This window comes from Diadema antillarum, unplaced genomic scaffold, assembly GCF_040938485.1.
Source record: "Diadema antillarum isolate AM-2024a unplaced genomic scaffold, OU_Dant_1.0 scf00000210, whole genome shotgun sequence".
NCBI classification, from domain to species: Eukaryota; Metazoa; Echinodermata; class Echinoidea; order Diadematoida; family Diadematidae; genus Diadema; species Diadema antillarum.
The window spans coordinates 1269904-1282136 of NW_027271099.1; the positions used below are offsets into that span (position 1 = coordinate 1269904).

Consider the following 12233-nt stretch of genomic DNA (forward strand, 5'->3'; position numbering starts at 1 on the left):
ACACATGCATTACCGCACGCACATACTTGTATTTAAGTCCGTGCTGTGAAAAGTATCTTCAAGTTTGACAAAGTTGACTCATGGAATACACTGCTTCTAAAGAGAAAACGCTGTGAAAATTTGTCTGGTTTCTTATCAAATTACAAGATGTGAACATAGTGCATTATTATATACATATGATATATATATATATATATATATATATATATATATATACATATACATATACATATGATATACATAGATGGATTAAAAATATTCACACATCCATTATATCACCGTAACCATGGCAACTAACACCAAAAGACAAAACGCATGGCTGTATTTAATGAAGAGTGTTATTATTTCTCATTTGACAAAGGTGGTGATTAGGGTGAGAAAGATAAGAAAACCTCAAATTGGAGATAGCAATGCTGATTATACAGACGTCATAATAATATCAACTAACGAATTAAGAAATTTCTTTGATTTAACATTTAAAGCCATATTATTTTATCAGCATTCAAGGAGCGTAGCTCACCTTTTTAAGGCTTGATGAAATCTGGTAACAGTTTATAATATACAATAATAATCTTACAATAAGTGACTACATTCCATTTTGGCACTGTTGGTACCAATTCGATTTTGTCACAAAAATCGTAGTCATGAAAGCCATGACTGGAAAACATGCAACTGTGATGAAAAAAGTGTTTCACTTTCACTAATCTGAGTCGTCTGAGTCAGCTTCCTCCAGAAATTTCTCGAGTTTGTGGAGGTTGGTGTCCATCAGTTCCATCTCTCGCTCGGCACGGCGGATGATGTCAGAGAGGTCTCGATCCTTGGACTCTCGCAATTTGGCCTTGGTCTCCATGGCCCACGTGCCTTCCCGCGAACCTTTGACAATCGACAACGGCGAGTGCGACACGGAGCCTCCGCCCGACGGTGACGGGGAGTTTTCTTCGTCACCGTCTTCCGCGATGGCGTCCATACTCTCGACCTCGTGGTGGTAGAACAGTGAACCGTAGTCAAGAGAACGTCGCTTCAGCATGCGGGGCTTCTCGGCGCATGGGCGTGTCGTGATAGACAGCCGTCGTTCCCCTTGCGTGCGCTGTTGCTGACGCTCCAACCAACCTGAATGCACAATATACATATTTTTTACATCAGTTCAAGGCCGTGTCACACCAGCCTTGCGTGCGACTTGCAAAGAACAATTTTGACTACCCGGAGGTCCCCGTAGATGATCCGCACATGACAGTACCTAGCATGTATCTCAAAAGTAGTCGCCCGGAGGTGCGCACGCATATTTTTTTACCCGCAACCGTGTTTAGGCCCTGTCACACCTTTCCGGGCAAGCTACTCGGGCTTGTTACGTGTAGGGATTTTCTAGCATACCGGGCATTCCTGAGGGCGGAAAAGGATTTGTGCGAGTCAGCACATGTGTCTTACTTGCTGGACGCGTTTAACTTGCGAGTATACTGTGTGACCTTTGTACCAGTCGCGTGGGGCTGACAACTCAGTGAAGGAATTCCTCTAATGGAATGGCCGAAATCTCACAGAATTTCATTATCTTGGCTGCATACGGGACTGCGAAGTATCTGCTTGCGAATTGCCTGGGAAGTACTGCCGCTAAGGGTCTCCTACTGGCGTTCTGCGTGGACCTCTACGGGCATTCCCGCGACTCACCCTGAAAAAATTTTGGTCATGCTCAAAACTTGGCTGCGGTTAAATCGGACTTGCGTGAGCACCTCCGGGCAACTACGCGCTAGATACTGTCAGGTGCGGACCAACTGCGGGGAGCTCCGGGGAGTAAATTTGTTTCCCCGCAAGTCAAGCCGCAGAAGTTCCCCCGTACGGTATGACAAGGCATGAATGAAAATTGCAAACATTCTTGTTCGCCCGTTACGTGCTGGAAATTACCTCCTCGCCACAAGCCCGCGTAGCTTGCCCGGAATGGTGTGACACTGCCTTTCGGACAATTCAAATGCATTTATGGGATCAACTAAAACATTCCCAAATCTCTAAATTCTGCTTTCATAGTCATTTCAGGACGGAGGGGGTACTACCTCTCAATCTGTACACAAAATCTTCTACGTCAAATATGAAAAGATACAGAGGAGCGTGACAAATCCATTTTTTTCGCACAGTACAAACATTTTCTTACGAGTAATAGCGATCAGTTCTTCTTTTTATTTGAACTTTCTTCTTTTAATTCTACCCCTGATATGGTCGAATATTTCATATCTTCCGTATATCTAAAAATCATAAAGTAGGAATGCGAATATTACACTGTTGAGCTAGGATGTCGCGACCGTGCTGAGACTATTACGGGACTGGATAATATGTTGTGATGAAACTAGTGTGTTACATGACTACCGTATGTCGATTATAAAAACGCCCTCTCCATCTAATCTCTCATAAATATAAAATTTGAATCATTGGTCATTGATAATTCAACGTTGACGCCAATCTGTGCAGATGGTCAAAATATGGGATTAAAAATGTAATCAATGGCTCAAATAGCATGCAGCAGTCCCCATCCCCCCACCCCCACCCCCCACCAGATCTTGTCAAAGCATATCCTTATCTTAGACACGTTGTTGGTTTTGTGACGTCTACCTTTGGGAGGTCCGACATCGGATTCATCTGACTCGTCGTCATCGTTGTTCCCGTCGTTCGACTGACTTTGTGCAGCGATGGCCGTTAGTCTATCGAGCACATCTTGCGGCAGGAGGGGTGGCGGTCGATTCCTCGGCGTGCTGGTTTCGTCGCTGCTACCGTTGCTATTGGTGCTGCTGTAGGCATCGGAGCTTTCGCTCGATTCGGCGCTCTCGATGACAACATGGAGGATGGGAAAGACCGCGTAGCAAACCGCCTGGTCATCCCCCTCCAGTTTAATGGTAGCTGGTGGTGTGAATTAAGGAATTGAACATTAACAGGTCTTGAATCTCACGTGACCGCTTAATGTTAGAAAGTACAGTACAGGTAATATGTATTTATCAACTCCGTGTCGTGTATGTGTTTTTGTAAACGTGTTTTCAATTATTTCCTTTATGGAACCATGTCTCCTTCATACTTTTAGTTGAAGGATTGATAATGTAAATAGTTGCGAAAACATATCCAGAGCTTCCAGATGAATGAAAATACTAATCCTTGACGAATGTAAATTGAGAGATACAGTACGGCCTACTCCATATAGGGCAACAATATGGACTTTGTGGGAAACATAAAGTCCCATCAATAAACCAGCGTGCTCAGGGCGAATATAATTTCCTCTAGCATCATAATTGCCATAAATAATCAACAATGGGACTAAGTGTAGAATGCTCTATGGAACAGTAACTTTAATTGAAGGACTTGTTCAATGGCAGAAGATAATGGAACAGACAAGATCAGAGAAATAATATTTCGGTAAAACCTCGATTTATTCCATACAACACAATATTGTCTTCGCCAGTTAAAGGCAACCTCCGGATGATTTCAAGACTTTTACATTAATGGATTTTGAACAACTATTAATTAGGTATACAGAGTAAAGAGTTTTAGAACTAAGAGTGATTGAAATGAGGAATAAAAATGTTTTCAAAATGTATAACAAATTGCAGTGAACAAGGATGATGACATGGCAGCGTCGCCATAAGAATGCATGAGTTGGGGCTCAAGGAAGTAAACAAAAGAAGAAGGCATACATAGATTCTGCACAGTTGAACTTGTTGAGCAAGAGGTATTGTAATGGAATTACACTAATATACGTTTCTGAAATATGTGAGGCTCCTATGTCATCAACACTGTTCAGTGTAATTTGTTTAAACATTTTCAGAGTATTGGTTTATCTGCTGAAGGACCAAAATAAATTCCATAAATCTATACATGGAGTTGTCGATTTATGTGCTATATGATGTGAAATTATGAACATCGTCTGGAATGCCCCTTTAATCATTCCCAGAGGAACCTGACGAACGAGTTTTATCTCACCGTCTGCGTAGTTGGTGATCACCATGGACTTCCTCCTCGTCTCAGTCTGAATCACCGTCACGCCTTTGTCCTCTGACTCAGAATTTACTTGCATGAGAAGAGGAAAATGTCCATCGTAAGCATTGTACCCATGGAAGACGGTGCTAAAAGGCTTGTCTGCCCACTCTTGGAAAGATTTCTCCCAACAGGGCAAAGCTGCTACCACACGCTGCTCATGCTTGTTCAGGGGCCGACGCAATCCAAAAAACGTCTGGGGAGGAGCGCCCGGTTTTCTCGGTTTCCGATTGCCGTCTGCTCGAAAAAGTTGACTGTAAAAGCCGATCTCTTGTGAGGTTGATCGGTCGATCAGGGCTTGTCGGCGCCTCCTCTCTCGACGGGCCTTGAGCACAGCCTTGCGGCAGGTCTCCTCCCCGCGTTGCCTAGTCAGCACCAAGAGCTGAAAGTTGTCCGAGTCGAAGAAGTCATTGTCTGGCTTATTCTGTCCCTCTTGCGAGTCCGACCAACACTGGGGACTCGCCCTTGGCAACATCGCAACTTCAGCTACTTATTTTATTTCATTCATTTTAAGTCCGTTATGTCTTGACTATAAGAGGTAGAATTCAAAGCTAAATTTGTTTGCCTTTATCTACTAGTACTTCAGTTACAGGTGGCAACCATGCGCGTAAGGGAAATTATGACGTCACAATAGTATAAAGCGCGCAGCGAAGACGAATTTTTGCATTACTGGACAATTTAAACGGTAGGAGGTTCCGAGTTGATACGCTGCATGAGTGTCACTTGTGACGTCATGGCGTTGTGACTTGTGAATACGCAAATCGGTGAGAAAGATTATTGCGTCATAACAATTTGCTTCCTGCGTTACTATGGTACCAGCAGAAAATGCATGCTACTGTTGCACTCTATACTTCCCGTACACGTTGTACTAGTCCTCCCTAGTATTTTGCTGATGTTGGAATATATGCGTCTATGTATAGCATTCATTTTGGCAGATTCATTGAGCTTACTCCTGTATACTAGACCAGTGCCGGACACGGGAAAATTGGTATCATTACTACTTATCCTTGTATATCTTGTTTATATTTGCTTTGGTATTCACTTTTTTTTTTTTTTTTACTGATATTGACTGATTACCAGTGGCTGAAGAAAATGCTAAGTGGCTTTGTCACAGAGTGTTTCAATGGAATACCGTGAATAACGATACAGGGAATGAAATTATAACTTCGATAGAAATCATTAATCCGCCACTGTTTGCCCATCTTCTTGTCATCCGAGTCTGTACTAAGGTTCACCATGTGAGGAATGTGACGGTTCTCAACGTGTAGATGTGATAATAATGCTTTATGAAACACATCTTTGAGACGATGGGGAATCACGAAATGTTATTATATTTGACAAGTAGGTGAAGGATTCCGATATTTGTTATTTTGCTGGGTAAAGTAGTGCTAAGAATGTCTTAATTCACGTGAATATCATATCAAAGCACAGCGATGGTGATGCTCTGTAAGTTTGTGTGTTTTGTTTTGTTTTTTTAGCCTCACGCTAATCTCAAATTCGATGAGATTCCAACTTAAAAACGTTCATGCCTGTGGTCTTCTTACAGCGTTATCAAGCCAACATCATTCAAGATCGCGCTCTGCTACCTGATGGTGATGAAAATGATGGATGGTGATGACAGTGTTCTCCAGAATCAAAGACAGAGTTCAGCGCCACGCTTACCCGTGGCGCCCCCGTCATCAGCTCACCAAGAACGTGTAGACAGGAAGGAATTTTTCACGTTTGACGCCATCCATGAATCAGACTCCAGTCAGGAAGTGAATGCCCATGTCGCCGTATTGGAAGTCGATGACGTCGCCGCAGCGAGTGATGGCTGCAAATGCGAGAACGATGAAGTCGAAGTAGTATCTTCCTGCACCAATGTAGCGGTGCTTGTCATGAAAGCAGAGCTAGAAAATAAAGCGGAGGCTAAGAAAAAAGAGGAAAATGAGGTGGGGGATGAAGGTGTCGAAGAGGAGAAGGGTGAAGAGGATGACGATTATTGTGACATCAAAGACATCTTGAGAGTGTGTCCTCTCCGCGTCCTCGGCCGACATCGAGAGCTCGCCGCCGGAGGCTCTATTCTTGAAGTTGAACTCGCGCTTCTTCATGGTGTTCCGTCGCTAATCGCCATTGAGGATGAATTTAGCGAGATGTCCGTTCCCATGGAGATGAGATGCAACCAGGCATCCGTCAAAATCATCCGCAAGATGATTAAAGAAAGGAGTCAGGAAGTAGCAAAGCGCTCGCCAAACAACCCTCCTTGGAGAAGGCGTTATCAGATCTCTTCTCGAAGGAAGCTATCAGTCAACAGATTGAAGTCTCTTCGAAAGAGGCATGGAATGAACGAAAGAGATGATGGCAGTGACTCTGAAGACGAAACCGATATCGGCCGAAGTCATAAGAAGCGCCAGAGACGTCAATGACAATGTGTCACGTGATCCCTCTCTGAACAGACAAAGGTGCTTTTATACAAATTTATCACACAGTCAATCAATTCACAGTTTATCAATTAAATGATAGTGACAAGACAGTCCAGTTCAAATACGAACCAGTGTCTCTGGAGTGGTACATCCATGGTTTGATTTTGGCTGTTATGTTGATTTGTTGGTTTTGAAATCTAATAAAGGGGCTACATCTAACTCCGTCTAGTTTATTTATTGTCGTTCACTTGACCAATAATAATGAGCGCCATTCAGAGCAAAGCAGTCGGAAAGTAAATATACAATGTATTTCTGAATGATATTGACCAGGGGGTGGAAAGAAACAAGAGTTATCCACTTCCCTGATATTAACGAGCTTAGATATGAGACACGTTAAGACGACGTTAATTGGGCAAATTATCATGCTGTTGTGCACATGCGCGAGGCGGCTGTTTCCTTTGTCCAATCCGGATCCCACGTCGTCTTAGCGTTCGCGCCGCAGATCTAAAGCGCGCGAACGACTTTATAGGCGCAAGAAATATTCAGAACGAGCTGCCTGTCTTCACTGAATGACGTTATGTTTCTTCAGTATCAATCACTCCTATAGCTTGACTTTGTAGTATCACTGTGCCGATTCGTAAAGTATACTGATGGTATTTCTCTTGTCAGATTTATTTCATTCGATTCATTGCTAAAACGAATCCATTTGTTTTTGTGAGCGACATCATGATTCCAGGAAGGAGAGGCGAGTGTGCGTTCATCGTGTTCATGTCAAGCAAGCAGGTTAATAAGCAAGCCGTCTGCATCTATCTCATTAAACAATTGATTTTATTAGAAGAACGAAACAAAAATAAAGATGAAACGGGGAAGGGGGGGGGGGGACGACCGGCAGTGAACTAAACATCATATTTGAGGCAGGAGGGGCAATGGAGGTTGAAGAACCCTTTAACAAGGCGATTACGATTCCGAAATAGGGTTCCATACATCTCCGGGATATAAAGTGCATGTAGTCCATTAGATAATGGTAAATTACCCACGCTTCCATCGGAGCAGAAACGTTTATGTGCATCATTTAATCTCGGCAAACACAGTCCTATGTACGCTCGTCTTCCCGTCATTCCGCCTTGTCGGAGCCTCTTAATAACCCTCGCTCCCCCGTCCCTCGAAGAACAACCTACAAATATGGGGATATGACATAGGTTTGAGATGTAGACAAGCTCCCCAGGGACAAACTGTCTAATGCAAGACAAAGGATTGAGAATGAGTGGCACGCTTATCATCTGAATATAAGACACACACAAAAAAAAAAAACCGCGTAACTCTCCTGGAATCTGCAAACTCTCTCGATACAGGGTCACCTTCCTTTCGTGTTTAGCCCACATGAAAATGTTGCTCACTTTTCCCCTTGCAGCATTAATTGATATTTCTTATACAAGTCATACACTGTGATCATCATCTTTTTTTTTTTTTTTTTTTTTTTGCGCTGCACTGATATGTCATTAGTAGTGTTTATTTGCATGTATTGTAAGGGCATGGATAATTTCGGTGACAGAGAAAGAGGGAGGGGGGAGGGGGAGGGAGAGAGAAAAAAAAACACCTAGTACAGTGTAGTATAATGGAAGCGGGTAATGAGCAAGGTGAAAGGGGTTGTATAAATTATCTCTGTACATAATGGTTTCGTGAAAGTATTAAATGTGTTACAAAATACATTGAATTCCAATACAATGACATGCATGGTTTTCGATAATCGCACAACATAATTTACGTTCAAAATATACGTAACAACTATTCACACTACAGTGTACAGCATGAATGCTCTGCACTTCCATTCGGTCAATTTTATTCCTTTTACACCCTTTTCTCACCTTGTTAGCTCCCTAAGCAAATAAAGAGCTAAGTAACCTAAGGAAATTAACCGCAGTACGGCTATGTTCAAGTATTCACTCGTCGTGAGCAATGAAAAAAATGAGTAACTCGTCCTACCTACAAGTTAAACAACGGTAATTCAAATCCTTTCTCTCTCTCTTTTTCTCCTTCTCTCACGCCTTCTCATTACCTCTCAGGCTTTTTTTTTCTGCTATGGTGTTCCTCATGACTTGCTGCTCTGTCGAGCAATTCCGTATCGCTGGAACACATCAGCGCTAGATGAAATGAAAAAGGTACAAAAGGTATCCCCTAGCAGTTGCAGAAAATGAATCCGTTGTCTTTCGGACGATGCGTAATTTGGTCTCCTTAGAAACGGTGGATGCCGCTGGAATCCCATTAAGTCGATGATGCTTGACGAAATAATTTCGGGCTCTCCCTTCCACGTTCTCTCTCTCTCTCTCTCTCCACCCCCCCCCCCCCCCCCCCCCCCATCTCACTCTCATTGTCATTTTATCTACTCGTTCTATCTCCTTTCCTCTACAATGTTCAATTTAATCTTTATTTTTTTTTCATATTATGTTTATGTCACTGTCTCCCTCTCCGTCTGCGTGTCTTAGCTTTTTAATTTGCTACTTCTAACGCCAAAAGGTAATCTGAACAGTGAGCAAATTTGCCGTGGAATTGATATGCAAGCTTAGAACTACATCGTACTCAAGTGCCTTGTCCATCCATTATTTACAGCAACCTGATTGGTCTCCTACGAAATCTATGATGATTTTAGAATATCGTAGTGAACGAGTTAAGACAAAGTAGTCCACGCCCGACTATCTTGAGTACTACTCGCTGGAATAAACTTATGTTCTGCTGTTCAACCATTCGTTTGCGGCAGGAGTGGAGTGCATGTAAAATTAAGTCTGGGTAAGATTTTGAGCCTAGCTTTGTTCTGCCGTCCGCCCAACCACCAATAAATGAAATTTCTGGGATATATTTCCTTATAAATGGTGACAACTCCCCCCCCCCTAGAAATGTCGCTAAGGCGATTAGAATGCCTCTGTTTGCCATATCGAATTCTTCTCAAATATGTCTGCTGTTCATCTTGACAATGTGAGACAACAGGTTCCACATGATTGGTGAAAAAAAGAAATGAAATGACATGTTGGAAAGTTTGATAGCACAACCCCAAATGTGTTTGCTGTTTATACATTCCTTGAACTAGATTTCACTTGGATGGCTAAATTGTTTTGGAAAGCAAGTGTTCGAGAATTTGAGAATTTTCACTTGACATTTGACCCTTGCCCTTTGACCCCATGGCCCATGTCTTTCTTTAAATAATCACTAACTAGTAATATCCAAATTTCATGACAATGCTTTGAGCTACATGTATTTTCAAAACACGGGGGAAATACATGTAGTGACATTATAACATTATCATTTAACCTTTGACCCCATGGCCCAAATCTTTTCTTACAGAGTCATTGCACATGAATACATGTACATTGTATATACCTAGTTTAACTGAGTGTATGCACGGAGTATTTTTAAGGACATGGAGAAAATAGTGTAATTTCAGCATTAAGTAGCAGATTTTTTTTTCCCCTGACCTTCAACCCTTGACCCCATGACCTAACTAGAAATGTCGCTATGGCGACTGATGCCTCCGCCATAATGCATGATTCTCCCAATACAGTGTAGGTGTATAGTATTAATGTCTTCACAATGTGAGATAACAGTTTCACATAACTGGCAAAATATTGAAATGACAGGTTTGTCAGAAATATCTTGAATGTTCACTTTCCTTGAACTACGTTTGCTATAATTGTCTATAAAGAGTGCAGGTACATGTATTTGGAGAATTGAGGATTTTTACTTGACTTCTGACTGACCCTTTTATAAGTTTATGCATTGAGTAATTTTCAAGGTATAAAGAGTGTAATTACAGTATAAAATAGATTTTTTTTTTTCACAAACCTATCCTTGACCCTTAACCTTTGACCTTCGACCTTTTGGCAGGAAATTTCCAAGAGAATCTCCATTAGGTAATATATGCATATTAAGTTTTAAAAATAATGCAAGCATTGCATATACATGTACTAGTTACATATGAAAGAAATAGTAAAATTTTGACGAGTTGACCTTGACCTTTGACCCCTGACTATTGACCCATGACCCTAAATTCCTTACATAATCCCTGCCAGTCAGTACATGTGTATGTACCAAGTTCCATGAAGATACATTGAACCATTTGTGAGAAACGTGAAATTGTAACATTTTCACCTAATCTTTGACCTTTTGACCTTTGACCCTATGACATGAAACTCTCTCTGGAGAATCTTTATGCAGTAGTACATATGCTGCATAAAGAAATTTCAGATTTTGGTGGCCATTTTGGTGGTTATTCAGCAGCTATTCCGCAGCTATTCTCGCAGCCATTTTGGCAACCATCTTGAATGTCTCTAAACTGTCAAGGTTGATAGAGCTGCAACATCCAGATCCAGATTCATCACCCTCAAAATTGGGTAAAACCATGAACTTATATTGAATTTGTCATCATTCACAGGGAAATGTATGGGAATTTCAGTTTTTGGTGGCCATCTTGAATATCTCAAAGCCCTGAATAATTGACAAAGTTGCATCATCCAGATTTAGAATCGGCACCCTCAAAATACAAAGAGTAAAACCCTCATTTTTTTTTTCCAATTTTTCACCATTTACTGGGAAATATATATGTATTTCAATTTTTTGGGGGCCATTCTGGCAGCCATCTTGAGTACCTCAAAACTCTCAAGAATACAAGAGTTCCAATATATCCAGATTCAGATTCAGTATCCTTGAAATAACAGTGTGCAAACGGCAAAACAAGGTTACACTGTATAGGCCTAAAATCTTACTTCGGCACTTAGACTGACAGCTTCAGTTCTAGTTGAAACATTAAATAATAATAAACCATTCAAATGCTAATCGTCAAGATTCACCAGTAGAAAGTTTATTTCATCAGGATGCTGTGTGACAATGACATGCATATGGTTACAGTGCAAAGCTTGTTAGTAATAGAGAAAAAAAATGTGAAAACATATACTCGATTCACATATGGCTGTTCTTCCCTTACACACAGAGGGCGCTTCATTGGTCACTCAAAGAGTATGCTTTAGGTTACAAGGCTTGGCCATATAACCGCAGTATTTACACATAATAAAGATGCTCTGCTGTGCCCAACCTGTGCAACTGTTGAGCTTCAATTTAACAATTGATTAATCAATCAATGCAACAGTCATTCACAGGAAAGGTTTGAACCTTTGGACAGCACCCAATGGCAGCAACTCAGTGCCTTTATGGCATTCCAACTGACAGAACACTATTCTCATGATTGGGTGTACCCCACATCCGGTATAACCGGAGTGAAAACAAACAGCTCACCTGTACACAGTACATGTGTGGAGCTCGGAGCTGGAGTGTGATTCGCTGCGAATGCTGGGCATGGACAAGCATGCATACAGACAACAAGGCGTCAGCGTTCCAATTCCTTGATCTACTATTCTTTTCTGTAATTTATCATTAACATTTCTTGTGGATGTAAAAAAAAAATGGTAAGATGTATCATATCTGACAGTTTCATGGAATTCAACTCCAGTTATGAAAGAAAAGTAGATAATTTCATCGCAAAACTTCACCAATCGTGCACCGATCAGTGGTTTGTTTTTCACTCCAGCTACTGCTAAATACCAGGATGTTCGACCATGAGAATTTCAAGGTACATACTGTACAAAGAAAATTATTTTGGGTCTGTAATGGACAATCAAAGTCATATAGTCATATCACATCATGTTGTAACAATAAGCATTATTGCCATATGAATGAATGTTTTTCCAAGAGGATCAAGATATTCAAAAATTATGAAAATATGCTAATTTGGAACATTCAGACAATGCCCAAGGGGCTCCCTTGGGTATCACCACAATTTGT

General features: G+C 41.4%; 1 protein-coding gene across 1 annotated transcript; it reads right to left on the reverse strand.

Annotated features, from left to right (window-relative positions):
* Positions 1-700: 700 nt before the first annotated feature.
* LOC139724268 (uncharacterized) lies at positions 701-4480 on the reverse strand. The gene is made up of 3 exons (XM_071635410.1): positions 3952-4480; positions 2596-2880; positions 701-1110 (listed from the first exon to the last, which is right to left on the reverse strand). Exons 1-3 carry the CDS (start codon positions 4478-4480, stop codon positions 701-703), a joined length of 1224 nt encoding a protein of 407 aa, XP_071491511.1.
* Positions 4481-12233: the final 7753 nt, after the last annotated feature.

Excerpts from the sequence above, each read along its gene's own strand:
- LOC139724268 (XM_071635410.1), bottom strand. The coding sequence starts at position 4,480 with ATGTTGCCAAGGGCGAGTCCCCAGTGTTGGTCGGACTCGCAAGAGGGA. Across the intron at positions 2,881-3,951 it reads GATCACCAACTACGCAGACG|CTACCATTAAACTGGAGGGG; the intron begins GTGAGATAAAAC and ends TCACACCACCAG. Across the intron at positions 1,111-2,595 it reads CGATGTCGGACCTCCCAAAG|GTTGGTTGGAGCGTCAGCAA; the intron begins GTAGACGTCACA and ends TTGTGCATTCAG.